We start from the raw sequence: 22,989 nt of genomic DNA on the forward strand, positions 1-22,989 counted from the left end.
GATAGCCAGAATCGCCAGCATAACCAGGAATAACCAGGATCTCCAGAATCCTGGAAAAAAATATGAGTTTTGCAATAAATAGTGTTGTCAAAAAATCTATATAAAAATATAGATATATTTATAAAATTAGCTATGGTATCTGGGTATATATTTTCAAATATCTGAAGCCTTATAAAACTGAAGCAGGGTTGTCCATCGAAAGCCACTGGAGAGGTGGAAGTAGGCCAGACCCTAGCTGTGTGTTAATGAGAAAGAGTGTGTCTGTGAGAGTGCAAGAGAGAGGGCTGAGGGGTGAATGGGTGTAAAAACCTCTGTCGAGTGCCAGCCCTGCCCAGTTTCAGCCCCCTGGCTCTGTCCTAACTAGCCATCCATCACCGGCATGCAGGCCTGCAGTCCAGCTCTACAGGAGGGAGGGAGTGTGGGAGTGTGCGCTGACTGCCAGCAGGCCCAGCCAGGCGTTTCCACATCTCCACTAACGCATGAGAACAAAGCACTGCTGCAGGACTCGACCTGTGCGTTTGGCCTTCGCAACCCTACAGCAGAACACACAAAGCACTGTAGTTATTTACACTGAGGTCCAATGTTTAATCAAATTATTTTTCGTCATTAATAACAGCCATGATACATGGCAAATACATTGCCAGAAAGCTGAAATTAGCACCTCTTCTGTTACACCTGCATTCCAGTGTTTACTGAGTAGCTCCTTAGGGGAGAAAGAAATCCCTGAAGCATAATGTTTTGATGAATCTAAAGAGATATCTAGCACAAAGAATTACAAATGGGTATGAGTGTCTGAGTGTGTGTGCGTTTATGTGTGTAGGAAGTATTCGAAGCATTGAGGAAAGAGCAGGGGGAAGGAGACGATCTTCTACCATATGGCAGGGACTAGGATTCTGTAGTCTGTGTTCCCTCTGAAACGGGCCAAAACCACTGGAGCATGCTTCACATTGTTGCCCCCACCCTTTCTCATACCCACTGCTAATTGCATGTTGTTTTTGTCAATCAAAGCATACAGTTTTTTCTTTATCCCCCGCTTTTGTTCATCCCTTGTCTGTAATTTTTCATTCTTTTTTTTTCTTTTTTGCAATAAATGATTTTTGGCAAAGCTTCTTTTCTACATGGAAAATAATTATGATGAAATCCGACCTACTTGATGCAATGTAAAATCTTCTGTAACTTGCTTTTGGATATAATTGACATATTTAATATTTTATTTAAATAAAATTGTAAGGAATTGGTTGAGCAAAATGGAGTTTAGTGGGATTTTGTATGTATCATATATATTTGACAATTTTGACAAATGTGAAAAATAATCAGGATTTTTAAACCAATCTGGTTTTCTGATTCTACAGCCAACATCTTGAGTAAAATCTTCATTTAGTTAGTCAGGGGTAGCCTGTGCTCAATTTTTTTTACCCCTTTGTTTGACAATACCACCAATCTGGGAGGACAGATGTACAATTTTAATTATCGTGTCTAACTCCTAGCCATGTAGCATTAGTGAGCAGCTAAAGAGAAGAATGCAAACAACTGTGATCTATGTCTACATAACTAGGGAGCAGGAGGAACATGAGCAGAAAAAAGAGGAACCTTGTCATCTATCTCAGCCTGGTGTCAAATCAGCTGCTCATATTATTATTGGATTATTATGACATGTAAACCTGACATCCCATCATTAGGTCTCACCTGCTGTATATAGTCTCATCTGCAGTCTATACTGTTTAACATCACCATTTCATCATGTTTTTAAATGCATTTTTATAATATTAGAAATCAAATATTATGTACCGTGATCTGTAAAAGTGCCTTGCGATTCAGTTTAATTAGTTGAGCTTTGCATTGCAGTAATCTCTTTAATAATTTAACACACAGGTAGAGCACAGCCTATCTCCTTGTGAAGGACGTGTATAAAAAAAATCCAACACCTTTTTTTCCTGCACATGCTTAACAGCACTTAAAAGAAGGTTCATGAATATCCGTAAACACGCTCATATCCAAGCTATGCTTAGTATGCGGAGAAATCAATTTTGCCACCTTGTGAAGCACCACTTGATGTGTGTGTCTTTGGAAACACAGAATGCAGGTCCGGGTGTCTAAATGTCAAAGTGTAATACCATCTAGCTCAACTAAAGTGCACCATAAATGTATGCTTTACTGCCCACAAGACGTGGGTTAAGAGACGACATAATAAAGAATAGGGTCATTACTATCATACATTTAACTGCTAATGTTATAGAAAATGATATTATATTGATTTTGACATTCATTTTTGCTGTTACAATTTGCAAAGTCAAAGTTCAGAAATGCATTTCAGATATGACCTAGATGTATAAATGTCAGTGCAGTATTGATGTCTTTAATCACGGATATTTTTAAATTTGCATATAGTATATCCATAGCAGTTTATGTATATGTAACATGTTGTGGCCTTTCATATAATTTGTTGTGCACTTTGTTTGCAGAAAGGTCTAGCCATAGCAACTGGTGGTGAGCAAAAGTGCTAATTTAAATAATCAATAATAATTCAAATTCAAATAATAATTCAGTTGAATTCATCCAAAGGTTACATGTGAAAAGGAAAGGGGACTAATGGAGATTCGACGTCAAAGCCTGTACTTGTTCTGCCTGCACTTTTTCTGTGAATGTGTATGCAAACTGTTCTGAGGTCAGTAAATATTTGCCTGCCAGCATATGTGTATGTCAGTCTGTACTGTACACGAGGATGGGTCTGATTAGAGGTCAGTAGTTTCAGTCCACTGTGAAGCAAATGGTAGGGTTCAGACACACAGCTGTCCTCTCTGACACACAGAGCAATTGGTAATGTGTGCTGGCAGCCTCTGGCAGCTCAGCCTACACACCTCGCACAAATTAGGAGCTATTTATCTAAAGCACTCTGCACTCAATGGAAATGATTACCAAGACGGTCAAAACCTATTTAGCCCCACTGAATGGCACATTTTCATTAAAGCGGGGAGAAAAAAAATGAAATGATATATTCTATTTCAAGGACTGTATCAAAACACGGGAGATTAAAACACACGTCACATGTATTCAGCCATTTGTGATATTTGTATTGTAAAGTGCTATTTCCCTTCAAGCATTCAGTGAATGCAATGTAAACTGTCTTTCAGGAGAACTGATTGAGTAGAAATGAATATGTGTTTAACTCAGTTTTTAGCTAAAGAGTCCTGCTAACTTCACAGCAAGTAGTGCAAAAAGAACACGCTGTTATTGAACAAACTTCAAGGGCTCATTGAAGTGATTCTTTTTCCTTTTTTTTTTATTCTTTCTTTAAACATGATCAAAGGGAAGGATTAAAACCAATTATGGAGTTGAAGACATTTTAGAACCATTCTGGATGTAAAAGAAAGAAGAAAAATAGTAATGAAATGAATAGATAAAGCAACAAACAAATAAATAGAGTACAGACACAAGTGAGACTTAATGATCATAAAAATATTTTTTCCCCTTACTCTGCATTTCTTCCCCCTTCATCCGTTAACTCAACGGGGCAGATTCGGTTAAATACTTATTAGTTCAGGCTGAACATCTTGCTAGATATGCTCCTCCAGCATGGTTTGGGGTGGAGGAGGGGTCTATTCATTTAAATGTATGGCATTTAGCAGATGCCCTTGTCCAGAGCGACGTACAAAAAAGCTTTGAGTCTTTATCATTGATTAAATCTACACTGGTATGCAAACTTAAGATAAATATGTTTTTTTTTTTTTTTTAATAACCAAAGCAAACTTGGAAAGTGTTAATTTAGGTGTTTCAGGAAGAGGTAGGTCTTCACCCGTCGCTTGAAGATAGCCAGGGACTGTTCGGACACCTAGGGGAAGTTCATTTCACCACCTCGGTGCCTGAACAGAGAAGAGCCTTGAAGTATACTTACCTCTTATTCTGAGAGAAGGTGGTACCAGTCGAGCAGTGCCCGAGGATCTCAGACAGCGTGATGCAGTGCGAGGTGTGATGAGGTGCTGCTCCGTTTTTGGCCTTGTAGCCAAGCATCAGTGTTATGAATCTGATGAGTGCAGCCACCTGAAGCCAGTGGAGGGAGCGCAGCAGTGGGGTGGTGTGGGAGAACTTGGGCAGGTTGAACACACGTTGGACAGCTGTGTTTTGCATCATTTGCAGTGGAAGAATAGCGGTTAGAGATAGACCTGTCAGCAGAGAGTTGCAGTAGTCCAGTCTCGAAATGAAAAGAGATTGAACAAGCACCTGAGCAAACTTTGTGGACAGAAGTGGTTGAATCCTTCTGATGTTGTAGAGAAGGAATCGGCAAGAACGAGCCACATTAGCAACATATGAGGAGAAGGACAGTTGATTGGCAATAGTTACCACAAGGTTGTGAGCAGTAGCTGAGAGCAGAGTTTTTTTAGAGCATTTATTTCACTTTTACTTACTTTATTTTAGAGTAGTCAATGTGCAGCTTGTATAACAGTACATATTTACTGTCTTAAAAAAATAACTCTACGTACAGCTATTATTGTCAAAGTAACTGGCAACAAAAGTGAGTACACCCTAAGGGAACATGAAAAAAACTGTGTCCAAAGTGTCATTATTTTGTGTGACTATTGTTATCTAGCACTGCCTTAATCCTGCTTTCCATGTAATTCACCAGAGATGCACAGGTTGTTCCTGGGATCCTCTTATACTATTATATTATTATTACAGGTGCTCAATAGGGTTCAGGTCTAAAGACATATTTGGCCAATCCATCACCTTCACCTTCACCTTCAGCCCATTTTCTGAAGGAAGAGCATCATGTTCTGCTTCAGAATGTCACAGTACATGTTGGAGTTCATGTTTCCCTCAATAAACCGCAGCTCACCAGTACCAGCAGCACTCATGCAGCCCCAGAACATGATGCTTAAAACCATGATACTTTTATGCAAGATGCACAAATTTGTATGGTCTTGTCAAACAGACAAAAACATGAACATGATGAATACAGCTGTTATCACTTTTTGTACTTACTTTTATTGGCAACTATTTTGACAATAATGGCGCCCATCATGAAGAGATCTGACCATCCTTACACTGATATACAAGCTTCACTTTGACTACTTTATTTCTATAGTATTGTACCTTGAGAAGATATACTAAAATGATTGCTAAAATGTCAGGGGTGTACTCACTTTTGTGAGACACTGTATATTGTGAGAGGACTACATCTGCACTTAAACACGGGAATCTGAGCAGTTTTCCTTTCCTTTGTTGCTCAATTGGAGATCTCTCTCTCTCTCTCTCTCTCTCTCTTTCACACACACACACACACACACACACACACACACACACACACACACACACACACACACACACACACACACACACTAACAAACAAACAAACAAACAGATGTGCACCTGGCCTTCTCAGAGTTCCACTCATCCATGCACTACCAAGATATACTTAATGTACGTTTTGCTAAGACTCCATACATACCACATTACCTAGAATTATAAATTATAAGACAATGCAAATTGCATATCCTAACTTTTTTACCTCATCTACTTCTCAAGGTTCCAATCAAAATGATCTAAATAAATACCGTTCTACTTATATTACCTCTATTCTGATTAGCCACACAGAAATTAGATAATTTCATGATACATAAAACTATAAGTTTTTCTCAGGAAAGCAAGAAATAACTACAACTCCATTGTCTGCAAGAACAAGTTGATCTTTCAGTGTGTGGTCAGATATCAAGAACATTGCTGGAACATAATAACAGTTCGCAAAATTACAAAAGTATTGAATGACAGTTATTGGCATGTGCAGTTGGCGCTAACTGCATCATGCCTGCCGAAATATGGCTCATACCCTGGATGCAGAATGTCAGCCACACAACACAGGCTACAAAAGCTACCTCCATCTGCCCTCTGCCACCAGCATAAATAAACAGTCAGTCCTCATAATGCCATCTCGGAAAAAGAAGGAAGACATTAAACTCTCTTAACAATGTTACACTGTCAGGACTGTGAATTTATTGCCTATACTGAGTGAAAAAGTGTAGGTGACACATGTGGCTGTGAATTCAGATGACACAAATAACTGCAAATAAACCTACTATGGAGTGGAGGAAAAGTTAGATTAGATGGTTAAATGATGATGGTAAACTGATTTAACCAGTCGATTACCCTGGAAAAACAAGAAAAGGGTGTAAATGATTTTCCTACTACATCATTAGTCCCTGATTCACAATGAAACCTCAGATTTGAACAAAATCATGCAAAAAAAACAAGCAACATTGGCCAGGATCCAGAGACTTGTAGTTGTGTTGTTGGTAAAGCAAGAAAAGCATTTTCTCTGTTAAGTCTGGTACTATAACATGAAACATGCTTTATTTGGGCGAATTAAAGAACTGTAGTCAATGTCCATGGTGGGGATCAAAAGACATGCTGACGGAATTCTCCATAACATTCCAAAATGGGCAAAGGTCAAACCAGGAAACACTTACAGTGACTAGAAAAAAAGACACAATTACACAAATGCACAATAAGACAAATGTTTGAACTTTAAACACATGACAGCAACAACCAAGATCTAAATGGCACTATTTTTTAATCAAAGGTATTGGGATAAAAAAATGTATACTGGAACATGTAACGTGTGCTTTGTTAGATTGATTATTTAATCAATTAAGACCTCTCACTCTTTGTTTGAGTTTTGGGTTTTACCTTTAATGTTGTTAAAAAGAGAATAAGCCAACACAAATAAAGGAGAGCTGTCCACAGGAAACAAGTATTGAGCAAAGCCAATACAATGAATTAGAATGTCCTGTAATAGAAGAAAGCATATGTGTACTATAAACATGTCATTAAGCAGGTCTAGAAAGAAAGAAAGGATCTGTTCATGGTCCAAAACATACAAGTTTATCTATTAAACATGGTAGAGGTAGTGTCATGATCTAAGCTTTCAGGCTGCTTCTGAAATGTGCTTAGTAATCATTACAGTTGATGTAACTCATGCAGATAGCAGCAGAATGAATTCTGAACTTTACAGTTTGTCTGTCAATTGTTATGCCAATTTAAATTTAATTGCATCTAAATTAACTGGGAGGATATCTAATCCAATCTACCTAAACAGCAGTTTCATATATAATATGAAAACTATAAATGATACTTTGGATGGGAAGAGGAGGCATACTGCAATTTGAGGAAGCATTTTTAAGCCTCTAGGGATAGGTGTTTCTGAAAGGAGGTAAAAGATCATTATTTGGTCCATGGTCATATCAGAAAGGGAGAGATGGTAGAGGCACAATTGGACAAGATTTGCAAAGTGGCCTCATGCCTTTGAGGATGGATTGTAGAATATGAATTGGCTTTATGTCTAAATTTTTTTTAACGGTTAATTTTGCTGTACAATATATGTACAATAACCCATTTTTAGTTTAAGAGCTTTTTCAGTGAAGCTCAGCAAAAAAAGAAAATTCTGTTCCATGTTTACGTTAACAGTTCCTCTGAAACCTTTACATCACTTTGGGAACCTTTGATTAAAAAAAAAAAAAAAAAGGGATTTAGTATAGTACATTTAAAAATATGCTATCCAAGGTAAAAACGATACTCTTCTTACATGACAACACCCTCAATATTCTTTTGAAGAGGGTGAAATCGTTGAAGAAAAATAACCTGTTTTTAAGAATAAAATCTTAATCTCAAGAGCAGTAAGGGAGAAAGAGAGGGAGGGAGGAAGGGAGGGAAAGAACGATAAAAAAAATCAATGTTTGAGACTTGTCTTTCTTACATTCATTTCGAGGGTTTGTGGCGAGCACAGAGAGAGCACATTGAAGCCGAGGACATCACAGGTCAATAAGAAATCAATAGTGGTGGGTGAATCTACACTGAGGAGATGAAAGGCTGTAGAGAGGGCCTTGGCCTAGACCATTGTTTGCTGCCTCTCGATGCAGAGGAAGAAGGAAGCACAGGTTATTCTGCAACACTTCACGGCAAAACCGTCCATTACTTAACCCTTTCATGCATGAATTATTAACACAATTTCAGAATATTTTTATAGACCTCAATTTAGATACTACTAACTCAGTCATGACCTAGGGTTACATTAAACTGTGTGAGTGTTAAAAAAAACCTGTCAACATGTTTTCTATAGTACTTCTATCTTATAAAAACAACAATCCACTCTTTTAATGGAAACAATCTTTTCACTTTTTATAAAGGTTATACATTAATTATATGTATTTATATATTTATTATGAATAGCACAGCAGTAAAATTCAAACTGCAATGTAATTTTTTAAGTATGAATTCCTGAACAGGTAGAATAATCTCCTTGTAAAATGCATAGACTATCTCAGTTTAATAGCTATGGTAACATTTGATTGATAGATTCCAGACTGAATTCAATGCCTAATCACAAGGCCATTTACATGTAGTAGGACAAACAATTATATATATATATATATATATATATATATATATATATATATATATATATATATATATATATATATATATATATATACACAATGTAAATTATGAATATATAATTTTTTTTATGCATTAAACATACATTTATATACAATAAATTAAATACACATATATATATATATATATATATATATATATATATATATATATATATATATATATATATATATATATATATATATATATATAAAATACATTGAGTGATTGCAAATATTGCTGCATACATAATGTGATATTTCACAATAAAAACATAAAAAAAATAAAAAACATTATAGCTGGACCATTTACCCTAAATCACCTCTGGGAATGTGGGCAAAAATTACATGGAAACCAATAAAGGATGAATTCTTATCTTGTGTGTTCAGTGTTTATCCATAACAATATTAATAAAACAGTGGTGAATAAAAGCACAAAAAACCTAAAAATACTATATATATATATATATATATATATATATATATATATATATATATATATATATTTCATTCTATTGTTCGAATTATCTGAATGAAAATCTCCATCTTTAATACAAAATTGCTATATAATCCAGTAAAATATCATTAATGATGCCATTCTTCTGACTATACAAACAAGATACTATATTAAAATACCTATAGTAATAGATTTATATGGACAAGCTGATCAATCTAAAAGTGCAGTAATCTCAATATTAATCCCACATCCATATGTACAAAACTCATACTCTTTATTCAGAATGATAAAATAGGATTTAGAAAGGTTAGAATTTTTTTAATTCTCAGTGGGTACCACTCAACCACGTGTTTAGGGATTCCCCAAACCCTGTGCGTTCTCAGCATCTTTATCAGCTTCTCATAATGGGCTGCAATCGATCGGGCCGTCTCTGCTGTAATTGCTTTGTTGATAAGTTTCATTTCACAGTCAGTCAGAGACCAAACTGAAGGGAATGCATATATAATCTTCAAGACTTGTCGCTAGAGTTTTACGGCAAACATTACTGAGGCGTTATTGAGGCTCCTAGTGCTACGGCAGGGTGCCAACAGGAACATGTCTGCCACCACAGATCAACAGCTTACACACACACACACACACACACACACACACACACACACACACACACACACACTCAATTATCCATTATATTTAGAAGCATTGTTTCACATGTGTGCTTAGTTAATGATGTCCTCTCATGTAGCTCTATTCAGGGTAATTAAGCAGGCTGTTTGTACAGAAGCGTGCCCTTATGTATACGTGTCATATTCTCACTCCCACACACATGAACTTTTGCTCTTACACACACACACACACACACACACACACACACACACACACACACACACACAAAGCAGTTAGTTTTTCTCTATATATGATGTCTGGCCCATCAATGTGGAGGGTCTAAGTTGAGAAGCACATGAAAAAGTTCACCTTTTGTATCATTCCAGTGTAGGTACTGTAACAGATATGACATGAAAAGAGTACAGTCCTTCAAAAGTTTGCTAATACTACTTCTCTAAACACCCCCAAAAAAACATTGATGTTATTAAAGAATAAAAAAAGATAAACCTTTACAGTCAAGAGTTTCAGAGACACATCAGACTTTTTTTGACATGTAGTGGTGTAGTGCAATGTGCATCCTCTTCCCTTTTTTAGAGAACACCTGTGTTACAGGCTGCAGGTGAAAGGGCACAGCAGGGTAGGTGGGCGTATTGAGTCTCCTACTGCTGCAGCAGGGTACAAACAGGAATGTGATGCCACCACAGAACAACAGCTCTCCCTCTCTCACATACACACACACATATACACGCTCTCAATTACGCTTTATCTTTCGAAGCATTGTTTCACATGTATGCTTAGTTAATGATGTCCTCTCATGCAACTCTATTCAGGGTAATTAAGCAGGCTGTTTGTGCGAAATCATGCCCTCATGTACATGTGTCATATCCTCACTCCCACACACATGAACTTTTGCTCTCTCTCTCTCTCTCTCTCTCTCTCTCTCACACACACACACACACACACACACACACACAAACAGCTTTCTGTCCACAATACAGCTTAAGCAGATCATCATTGTAGGTGGTAAATATCAGCATGAAGGTCCGTTGACATGGTTCTTAATCTGTCTTCGGGTAAGGAACAAACGCAATCAATTTTAGGAACACAACTCAGATCAACATCTTAACCTACTCTCCAGAGTCCCGAAGGAGAATTCTTCACATATGTCATTGGCAACGGCTGCTACCTAGTACGTAGGGCTTTATTTACATCACAATAACACATGCACAAAACTAGGTCATTTGATCACACTAATGCGTTTAGCTGATTTAAAATCTAAGTATAGGTACAAATGATAATAAGGCACAAAATGCAATTTAACTTTATATAGAAAGAATATTGAGACACTTAATTTTGTTAAAGGCACACAATTGAACAGTATAGGATGTCTTTGAATGTGCTAGCATAAAATTTTCCCTTAAGTGAACTACGTGATTCAAACCTCTTTCTGCATCACAATGTCCCTGTGCACAAAGGGAGCTCCATGGAGATATAATTTACATGGGTTGGAGTGGAATATTTTGAGTGGCCTGCTATAGAGCTCTGACCTCAACCCTACTGAACACCTTTGGGATGAATTGGAATACTGACTGCACCCCAGGGTTCTTCACACTACATCAGTAACATTTACACCCTTGTGGCTGAAAGTGCACAAATTTCCACAACCACAAAATATAGTGGAACATCTTCCCAGAAAAGTAGAGGTTATTTTAACAGTAATTGGGCAGTAAATGTGGAAGGCGATGTAGAGTTAATAATACATGCCGATATTCAGTAATGCAAACAAAATCTTGGGACAAACGAGATCATACCTTGTGTTGCGTCCCTCTACCAACCTCAGCATGTGTATCTCTGGAAAGAAAATTAGCAATATGTTGATGTTACAGCCCTCAGTTAAGCATCGACTTGCACAAAAATAGACCCAATTCCTGTATTTTACCTTATATTTTAAATAAGATGCAGATTTAAGAATGAATAGTTTCTTTTTTCACAAACTGTGCATGTGTATATTGTATGAAACATTTATATACAGTATATGTACAGCTGTATGATGTGTCATAAATCTTTGCTTACATTCTTGGCAAAGGAAACCAGATTATTGAGAAATGAGGTCAAGAGCTAGAGAGGGAGAGAGGAGAGAGAGAGAGAGAGAGAGAGAGAGAGAGAGAGAGAGAGAGAGAGAGAGAGAGAAACAGTATGCAGCTGAACCCGGTTGTGTTTTAGGTCAGTGCCTCATATGACAAGTTGGAAAGTTTGTCGGCTAGTTTGTCGTGCTGGATGGTGGACAGTGCCATGACTCTAGAGGAAGCCTTTACATTCATAAACATGAGAGTGCAGATACAAAGCCACAGAGCAGCCATGCAAACACTGATGAAAAACCTCAGCAATCCCCTTTTATAATAGTTGGCCATGATAATATTAGTGTTCTTATAGCAATAAAAGCAATTTCATCCAATCTGTGTAAACCAGTCAAACTCCAACTAATATATTTTTTGCACCACTTTGACATAAGGTGAGCATGAGGCCAGAGGGGTTGCCTAATAGAGAGATGTCCTCTGGTGTGCAATAAGCATTTGCAGCCTAGTGGAAAAGCTGGAGTGTGTTGTGGAATGCTGTGTGTGGGCCAGTGAAGTTGGAAAGCAGCCTGAGCTCTGATCCGGAGACTTTTCCGTCGGCACTCACGCTCCATTCTCAGGCCCAACAAGGCAAAGCGTCTCCACTGACAGGTGTCCAGACTTTACCCCGCCAATTAACATTTGGAAAGGATTAATCAGCTCCCGTTCAGAGCCCAGTTTTAATGAGTCTGAGTGTGCCTTCAGCCAGATGTCCTCCTCTATAGGTATCTACAAGAGCCTGTTGGTTTAATTAATTATTGATGTCTTAATACCTCCCGCTGTGCAAGTCTCAATCACCAGCGAGCTGTAGCATCCTGTGCTACACTTTAAATATACGCAAGCACATACTACACACATATCAAACCTTGCCTAATCTCCAGGTACATTAAATACAAAATAATATCTATATTTACATAAGTTATAGCATAAGTATCATATTTTCATTATTATGTAGTAGCAAATACTAGAATGGCATCCTATTTTGCAACACTAAAATCACAAAAATAGAGCAACTGATTTACTTTGGTAATTCATTTGTAAAGCCCTTTCTGGTATGCAGCTGATATATAGTCTGAGCTTTTGATAAGCCTGTTCATGGTACCTGAAAATATAAATCTGTACACTTTTCTGGCCAGAAGATTGAGAATCCTTAAGGTTGTAGTTTAATTGGATCTCTGCACTTACATGTATGGGTTTTGAGGCTCTGAACAAGATATAATCAATGGATTACAGACAGAAAAAAAAAACATTGTGTACTGGTCAGGAGTTTATTCCAGAATTGTGTGTAAAGAAATGGTGGTTGGGGGTAAATATGTTACTCTTAGGGAGCCTTGAAATGGGACAAAATGGCATTCAGGGCCAATGCAGGGATGGCATATGCATTACATCATAGAAAACTGGAGATGGACTGGGGGAAAAGGGCCAAAAAACAAATACTTATAAGATGACAGCATCCAAAGAACTGCAGACCATATAATGAAAAAGTATACATAAAGCATGCAATACATTAGTTTCATATGACTTCATATATATATATATATTTGGTATTTTTATCAGCTTTTCAGTCCCTCTAAGATTTACACCTAATGAATACACACACACACACACACACACACACACACACACACACACACACACAGGTAAAAAAGTACATCTCTGTAAGTTTACAGAGGTTGGAAATGAAAAATGATGGCGTGAAACAGAAGCATTTCCGTGTTTGCAGCTTCTCGCACATGTGTTTAATCACACTTAATAATGTATCTACAGTGTCGGTTTATACACAGATAAATGAGAACACATGCTGAGGTGCAGGAGATATTTATCAGCATGAATGAAAAAAAAAATGCAAACTCAAGCACTTTGCTCTTCTCCTGCCCTGCTATTTGGGAAGAATAAAACTCCATGCAGTAGGTCAAATGGTCAGCTCAGAGGTACTAAATGATTGAGTTGTGTTGCCACAAAACAGGCCTTTCTCCTTCCTTCATTCCCATTTTTTTTTTTTGCAGAAACCTTCCGGGTAATCCCTGCTGAACACTCTGCATTTTTCATTAGATGAGATGGAAATTGACTTCAGGCCAGAAACAGTGGGGATGTACTGGAGCAATATTTTGACAAGTCAGAGTCCGAAAATTTGGAAGAGAAAGTGAGTCTAGAATGATAGATTGGAGACGAATGGAAACTTTTTCAGCTACTTTAATTGTTAAATATAGCTACTAGATCTAATTATATGTCTGTATTATTATTTATCTATTTATTTTATTTTTTTGGTTTAGGCCACACATAAAACTAGCCATCCAAATTGCCACAGCACAATATTGTGATATTCTAGCAGGAACATACGGCAGTGTGTAAGATTTGGCTACTAGCTACTGTTCAAAGTGCCAAAATTCGGAGAAGGGAACTTAGCTTCTGAATACAGCGATGTAGCTCCATTCATGTCGTGTTATTGCAACATGAATGCACACAAGCATGGATTTGGTGTGGGGAGCCATATATCTGCACGACTCCTGAATATGTATGCTCTGGAAAAAGAAGGGAGCGTCAGTTGAGACACTGAGGATTTGATGTTCAATAAAAGAGTAAGCCTTTGACATGAAATATGAGAGGAGCTAGCCTCAATATAAAAGAACCAGGGAGGGAATTAGGAATAAGGAGAATTCTCTTAGATGTTCAATGTACGGGGAATTATGAGAGGCAGAGTGATGTTCTGAGAGTGTATGTATATGAGAGAATAGGAAAGAAAGAAATTAGAATTATTATTATTTTCTATAATTCTACAGGAGGCATGTAATGCAAAAAAAGAATGAAAATCACCAGCATAATGGATGAGCACGTACACATTTCATGTGCATCATATTAAACTTATTTTAAGTTGTTCGCGAGTACCACGTTACTGACGTTATTTCATTGCTATTAGGATTTGGGCCTTATTCCTCTTGACACTATAATTGTTTTTTCAAATCCAGATTAATAAATCATGCCAGTCTATTTAAGAATTAAAATAGGTCTCCACTGACAGCGCTTTAGACCTCTAGTGCTCAGCACAAGGAGATGTTTACTTAAACATCTCTGTGCATGTTTACTCCAAGGACTCATAACCATAAAGGAATATGATTGATAGTGTAGAACACGTACCTGGGAATTTTTTTTTGCTCATCCATTATTTCCTGAAACCATAATACCTATACCTTTTGAATTAAATACCTTTTCATAAGCATATCTGTGTCATTAATTCTTTTTAATAATGTTTAAAAAAAATGGTACCTAGTGGTGAACTAGCAAAGTTGATACTGCTTTGTCTGTTAAATCAAACTCAAATAATTTTCCTCAACTTTATAGGAATAACGCAAGTAAAGTAAAAAATTTTTGAAAACTTTTTGCCAGCAGTTCATTTACAGTTTGGGGAAAAGGTTTTTACGCAGCAGCCGCAGCAGTAAAGTTGCCAATAAAAAAGTTTAACTCATTATGTTTAAACATGTCATACTGGACTAGGCTAAAACCTGGCTTAGGATGAGAGGCTAAATTATCACCAGTGTGGTTGAACTAATATAATGAAAAATAATTAAAAGACAAACAAACAAAAAATGTTTTACTGTGATCTTCTTTCCTGTCCTTCCACCATCGTTTGTTCAAACCTGAGCAAGATCGACCCCAAAATATATACAAACTGAAACCTTTAATTAAAAAAAAGGCAAATAAATTTTAAAGTATTTTATAAACAAGACTCTCATATATTTTATAATAATATTTGACTATGACTGATTAAAAAAGTTTATTTATAAATCCAAATAAGTCTAAAACCTTCTTCATATCAGAACAACATACTGTACAAACAGTTCTCACATTATTCAACATAACAGCTTTACTAAATTCAATATTTATGCTAAGTAATGTGTACTGACCACATAGTGGCCTCTGACTGATCCTCTGGGGTCTGCTATCTCCACTGGTCTGTGCTGAGCTCTTTAGCTATCACAGTGAATTAGTGTAAGACTTGCAATGCACCTTTAGGTCTGTGAGCCCTTTTAAGCCACTCTGAGGTCACCTCCTTGGCTAAATATAAAGCACAACCTTTCGAACATTCGTTTTCACTTGCCAGGCCAGTGGCTCAGACGGCACGCAACAGAAAGCATGCACTTTTCTGACACTCTCTCTCTAATAGCACTGGTGGGAGAAGGGACCAAAAAAGGATGGAGGTGAAGAGAGCAAAAGCAATACATGCCGCTAAACTGTAACCTTGCAAATTATCATGCGAAATATATCACAGTTACAATGTTACTAGAAATTAAAGTAGTTTTCTCATAAATTACAAGGCATTAGCAGCATTTTAGGTTTGTGAAAACATTAAAGTAGATCATTTATGTGCATGTTCGTGCGTGTGTGTGTGTTTGTGTGTGTGTGTGTGCGTGCGTGTGCATGTGTGTGTGTGTGCACGCACACACGCGCATGTGTGTATGTACTACAGGCAGAGAATGAAAGGCCACTAATCTAGCAAGCCTCTCAGCCACTGGGCTCTTAACCTGGAAATGGACAGATGAAAGAGGAGGAGAGGCCTCTGAGAAGAGAGGCGGTAGGAGCACCTGTGACCCCACAGAAGAGGGCACAGTGGAGCAGCTAGTAATAGGACAGGACAAGAGAAAAATGGAGATGGTGCAAGGGAGTGGGGAGTAGAGTAAGTGGAGGGGAGAGGAGGGAAAGAAAAGCTGAGATGGCAAAATAACACTAAAAAATAGTACAGAGAGAAGAACATGTGTGAAAGTGAAGCTGAATGAGTGGGTGTGTGGGTGAGCGGCAGAAGGAATGAGGAAAAGAGTGAGGCTCCTGCTACAAAACACTGAAGTGACTAGGACCTACTGGCTAACGGTAATAGGGCGAACACCACATATTTCAACAAACCTTCACTCTGCAGTATAAAGCACTATGTGAGGATTTTCTATGGAGAAATAACGGAGAGTGTGGAAGAGGTAGCAAACGCACAAGGAGCTGCACTGAGAGGCTGAAGATTGCCGGTGAGGGGGTCGGATCAAGGATCCATCCTGGTGGTCTCTGTGCTCAGAGCTCACTACTGCACTAGACAATGGCCACTAATTGGCCTGGCTGTTGGTGGTCCTGCTGGAACTGCTGCATTGTTGGAAACCTCCCCTCTGGACACAGTGCTCTCGTGCTGTGAGGAAGACCACAGAAAGAGAGAGAAGTCTGAGTAGAGTCTTGGTCTTAAACTGTAGGTCCTGAGTAGTGACTTAAACTGTGATTCAATACAATGCAATATATCGGTACATTGATAAGATGCTCCTGGGTCAGTTTATAAAAACATTCAAAATGATATGAGTACAATCATTAAAATTTCATAATGTATAATGGCATTTAATATATAATGGCATTTCTTTCTGAACAACTTCACTTGAGTTTGTGGGGGTTTTTTGTTAGATCTATTGACCAAAAAGAACTGATGTCAGAGTAGGTGGCCACGCTTATAGTATTAGTGCCAGTGTATTGTACACTTAGCCTATCCTGATTTCTCTATGAGAAACCATATGATTTTAAGGTAGTTAGTATATTATTCAGTGTGTTAATTGTATTGGTCAACACTTAGACATGACTGACATGAGTGAATTGAACAAATTATCTTAAATTATAAAATACTTATTAGAAAATGCTAAAATAATTATTAGACATGCTACAATTTGTGCTACAATTTCTATTTTTACAAATTAATACATTGAATGAAGAGTATATTTGCAGTATGTACGTCTTTTGCCTCGCATTTGGCTTTAGTTAGGGGAATTAGCTTGACAAAAGAGAGAGTTTCACAAAATACTGACTCTGAGGGTGGCCAGAACTGGTTTTCCGCCCACTGGGAGGCAGTAATTATGGTTAGTCCCACAAGAGGTGAATGCAGCATTACCACTGCTCAATGGGACTTCACATTAGACACCTGGATCAGTCAGGTAGGAAATCTGAGTGTATACTGTTAACATGAATGCAGGGTGTGGTCTGCATTGTACACAGCTAGGCCTCATGCCCAATAGAGCTGCCCTCTCTGCAGCACATATAAGCACACACCAGCTCGGCAACCCCACAGGGGAGACATCTGTGCTTTTGCCGCCGCAGAGTGTTAATTATGTATCAATGAGCCAAACGTACAACAGTATATCCAGTATCACATGAACACAATCATATGCTGTAGCATGGAGATTAAAGAAGTATTTACTGAATATGGCATGTGGCCTTAATAAGATAGGGAGAAAACAGTTAAAAAAAAGACTTAATATTCAGGAATATATAAATCAGCTTGAATTATGAACTATGACCTCTTCTGAGTTTATTCAAGCCTCTAAATCATTAATGTGGTAGATGCTTTGTCTCTGGATTGTGTTTGGAAATGTATCCATGAGTAAACTACACAAATTGGAAATATGCATTGCTTAAAAAAAGTTACAGAGGTCATATTAATACAACTCTGTGCCAACATAGGGCAAAAAACCCACATACATTTGTGATGATAAAGAGGTGCTGCCTATCCAGGTAGATAAATAAGATAATGTTTTGAAAAATGTAGTTCACAGGATGAAATATTACAGTTGCTATTGTCACTGGGGTGCAGCTGACAGTGCCAGCGGCCACAGCTGAGAATGCTGGGCTTCTGGGACCAGAGCAAAGAGGAAACAGTCCCAATTAGCCAGCACAGACAGGTCAGCCGAGCCTCCTATTTCTTCCACCACTGGCTGACATCTGCATATGCTGCATGTCTTAAAATAAAGCACATGCACTAGAGAATGAGACAGACTACCATGTCTTACACCTATACTATTATAGAGGAGGACAGAGAGCTAATCGTGTTAGAGAGAGAGAGAGAGAGAGAGAGAGAGAGAGAGAGAGAGAGAGCAGGAATTCTACATAGAACTGCACAATTACAAGTCCATTTCCTCAAGTATTAACTGTCACAACAGACCAGTTTCAACATGCCCTTAGAGCAGGTTGGTGCATTAGCAGGTCATTCAATGGTCACGGACCTCTTGAGAGGGAAAAAATGGGAAATAATGCAGAAAAGAGGACAGGACAAGATAAGAGGAGAGTCAAAATAAGAAGTAAGTCTGGAATATTAGAAAATGGGACTGCTACACTGGTCAGAGAACACATCTCATGAGGTATTACTACGTATTCTCAAGTCTTGTTGAAGCACTTCAACTGAAGCCTGTACATAATAAGAGGGTTAGCTCACTTCCCAGTCACAGATGCTCCGTTTCCCAGTGTGTGTATGCTACATTCACAGAAAACAAAAGTAAGAAATAATAAAATTGAACACTGCTTCCAGTGGCTATGCAACAGCAGTGCTAAAGTGTTTGTCCATTCAATCACAAGTTGAATAGAACTTAATAAAGCTCACATATATAAAACTAATGCTTTTTTTTCATGAAATTCGTTTTCAGTCAAACGTTGTACATCGGGCAGAGGGGATGGAAGAAACTGTGTGCCCTGTGCTAAATCTGCCCGTCCAGATGTATCAGTTTGCCAGACACAACAAAGGAAGCCTCTGACCTTTTGGTCTGACCTACATTTAACAGTGACCGCAAAGGATCAGGTTCCGGACAAAATAAGCAGCCCTCCCCCAGCACCTATACTCCAATCCCTTGCTACCTTTAAATTCTGGGCCATGGAGCTCAACAGATGTGCCTTTTTACACGTGAAGCCGTATAGTTTATCTGAAAGTTGTAGTGCTGCACAAAGAAAACGAGAGAAAATATGCAGTTGTGTAAGTTATGTAAGTTATTATGATAAATCTGGCATAAGACAAAGTGTATACACTTGACTCACAATGAATTCTTTCAGTCCTGTATGCCTCCTTCTTTACTATTCGCTCATCTTAAAGTCTTGCTCTTTCACAAACACTATCTTTCGTTTTTTTCCCAGTCCTCTCATCAACTGCTCTAAGAAAGCCCCTGCTACGTGGCCTTGTCCCTCCTCTCATGCAGAAACTCAACTCTGACTTTGTGTGATTATTCAAAAAGTCATCCCCAGGTCAAGGCAGTCTGGGTAAAAAAAAAGACAGAGGGAAGAATTTCATATATTATTTCCTTACAATCGCTTGTTTCTCTCTTCGCTGTCCTCAAGCCTTCACCTGTCCCTTCTCTCCCACTCTTCATATAGTTATTCTGTTTTGAAAACGCAGTTAAATAAATGTGACTTTTCATGCACTTGCGGTTGTACTGGCATACAGATGTCTTGCTTGCATTCTGGTATATAGACACACACACACAGCACACAGAATACATACTAAAGGTGTAACACAAATACACTATCTGTGTGTGTATCTGTTTAGGGTCCCATATTCGTTTTAAAACCCAAATAGAATATATATATATATATATATAATAATAATATTTGGCTTCAAATATTGTTTTAAAATTATTTCAACCACTGTCATAATTAATGACTGAATGCTGTGTGTGGTCTTCTTTGTCAAAGGAGGATTTATATCTGACAGCTTGCTTTGCCTAGAACTTTCTGCTTGCATGGGTATTTTGGCTTTCTCTAGGATGACACATTAAGCCTCAATGAGGTACCCCACAAACCATTCCGGCTAAGCAAAACATAAAGAGTGCACCTCTGTATTCCGTATTTTTGGAAAAAAATCAGTTCAATTAGTAAATCATATTAATATCTGGTTAAACATATAGTGCATCTTGTACATGTGTGCAATTAGGTTTGCTCATTTGACGACTTAAAATTGAGCAGAACAGATGAAGGTTATAGGCCTTGCTCAAGGGTCTGAGTGGCAGCTTGGCAGTGCTGGGATTTAAAGTCACAACACACACACACACACACACACACACACACACACACACACACACACACACACACACACACATCCTGCCACTGTTTCCCACAGGGTTGTCTGATGAAAGCCAGCACTGTGTTTGATATGTACACCAGTTTCCCTGCTCCCATACGTAACCTTTGGACCTGACCGTGACCTGGTTAGCCAGTGCTGGGTCACACTAGGCCATGTCTCCTTCCTCTTTCAAGTGCATCTGCTTAATTAGAGAACAAGGGGAGGGGATTAGTGGATGAAAAGGTTGAGTTCAAATGGACACACAGTAAAGAATGCTCTCACTCACTCTCTGTATTTTTTGCCTTCTGTCCCTCTCTTCCTCTCTCTGATGTTGTAAAGGTCCTGAGCTGATGTCACTCATTATTCATTATTATTATATAGTCTAGGATTTCAGCCATATGACAGAGATACACTTATAGAAAGGTTTCTGCAAAGTCATTCATTCATTTCATTTATGAATCGTATCTCTTGTTATACCCGTACACTAGCCTAGAAGCTTAATCTTCACATCAGAATCATGAAGTCATATAATACAGATGTCCGTTAGATTTTCAATTATACATTGGATTAATTAGATGGGGTAATTAAATCTAAGATGTATGCCACAATGCAGCTATCACACCTGGGAAACTTTTGCGAACATTTCTAACAAATCTATTTGATGAATATTCATATGAAAAGCCACCAGAGTAATCCAGGTTAAATGGATCTCTCAAAGGTATGGCTGCAAGTGGTCCACTAGGGATTGCAGTCTTGAAGTCTGAGCTTCATCTCCACTGCTGGTGTTTGATTTAGTGCTGCTCCAGACGGTGGCAGTGAGGCGGTGTGCTCAGTGACAGACTTTTCTGAAAAGCGGGATCCTCTCAGCCTCCCTAGTGAGCTCCAGTCTGGGGAGATGCTCTCTGATTGTGCACTGTGAGACACACAATGTCACCACTCACTGGAGCCACAGACTGGGAGACACAACAGCAAGAGCGTATTTGTCAACAAACGTAATCTGCTCAAACCTGTGGATGTGTTTCTTCTCTTGTTAGTAGAAGTTCAACACATTCTGCATATTAATATGTAATAATATTACAATAAAACTACATCTAATACATCTTATATTTAAACATGACAAACTGTTAAAATTAAATACAACTATTTATGCAAGGAATGAAACAAAGCAGGCTTTTCTGATATAATTAAAATAATAGTGATGATGTCTGACAAGAAACAGAGAATTGTTGCCACCCGACATTCATTCAATATTTTTAATTGAGGCAAAGTGTTATATTCCTCTTTTAGGAAATCAATCTGTATGTGCTAATATTTTTTATTTATTAAAGAATGACACATCATACATTTTATTCATTTAGAATATTTATTGGCATTGGATGTTCATAAAATGTCCTGTATTCACTAACATTATAACATTTATATACTTATATAAAACAGTATTTCCATCACTAGCTGTTCTTTCCCCTCTTTTTTGAAGTTAATGACAAAAATGTGTAGCTTGTGATGTTACATAGAAACCCAAAAGCCTTCAACCTAAAGAATTTCCCTAGTTGATATTCTTTATACAGTAAAAAAAAGTTAAAGCATTTCTACCTGTAATGAAGCACCAACACTGATGACTCAGAAAGTAAAAATACATAAAAAAAGACACATTTAATCTTAAGTACCAGAGAAATATATGGACTTAAGTATAATAACATGATCTCTACTAGTATCACACTCGTGTTTCTTTTGTTCCTTTTTAGTCCTCAAGGAGTTTTAGCCATCAAGCTACAGAAAAACCTTCAAAACGACAGCAAAAAATATTTTTGCCACAAAAAGAACTGGTCTCTGTGACCAGAGTTTACAAGAAGTGTGATTTACTGTTACTAAGCATATTTCAGTCTGTCTATTGAAAACAGTCTTAAAGAGAAAGTGTGTGTGAGAGAGAAAGAGAGAAAGAGAGAGAGAGAGAGAGAGAGAGAGAGAGGGGAGAGAGAGAGAGAGAGAGAGAGAGAGAGAGAAAGGGGAGAGACACAGAACGAGGGAGTAAGGTGTGTGTGTGTGTGTGTGTGTGTGTGTGTGTGTGTGTGTAGGCTCTAAATCACCCTGAGTGGATGAAATGTGGACAGGATATGGGGACATTTCTTGCTTAGTGGAGCAAAGGCCTAGGAAATGCCTGTTAGCATATTTTCAACAAACTCATTGACACCTGGCTAAACGTCCTGTGTAGAAAGGAAGTGAGATTGACCACAAGCACCATATGTTAACAGTCGAGAGTGAGAGAGAGAAACTGAGAGAGAGAGAGAGAGAGAGAGAGAGAGAGAGAGAGAGAGAGAGAGATCTGTCTCTTTTATTTGACAGGCTGGTTGCAGTATATGATCAAATCTCTTATTAATCAGGTTATGTCATATGTTTTAATATGCACCAGAAACAGACCCAAAGTGCATCAGCACTGTTTTGCGTAAAATATTTCAGGGTTGAGCAAAGTCATGTATGAAATGCAAATTACGACTGTGGCGTAGAAAGAAGAAGAAGAAGAAGAGCAGAGGCACACACACACCTCAAGTGTTGTATATAAAT

General features: G+C 37.9%; 1 protein-coding gene across 23 annotated transcripts in view; it reads right to left on the reverse strand.

Annotated features, from left to right (window-relative positions):
• The window catches only part of LOC124401350 (stress response protein NST1-like), a 225,111-nt gene that overhangs the window by 42,089 nt on the left and 160,033 nt on the right, over positions 1-22,989 (reverse strand). For 5 of the 23 annotated variants that reach the window (XM_046873788.1, XM_046873658.1, XM_046873668.1 and 2 more), the window contains one exon: positions 146-533. The exons of 4 other annotated variants lie outside the window; for them this stretch is intronic. In XM_046873788.1, coding sequence (XP_046729744.1) covers positions 361-533 — 173 coding nt within the window. In that variant the 3' untranslated portion in view covers positions 146-360. Of the gene's footprint in view, positions 1-145; positions 534-11,291; positions 11,332-15,353; positions 16,759-22,989 lie in introns of those variants that run through there. 14 more of the 23 variants (XM_046873735.1, XM_046873676.1, XM_046873725.1 and 11 more) reach the window with 9 other exon arrangements.

This window comes from Silurus meridionalis, chromosome 2 (assembly GCF_014805685.1).
Source record: "Silurus meridionalis isolate SWU-2019-XX chromosome 2, ASM1480568v1, whole genome shotgun sequence".
NCBI lineage: Eukaryota > Metazoa > Chordata > Actinopteri > Siluriformes > Siluridae > Silurus > Silurus meridionalis.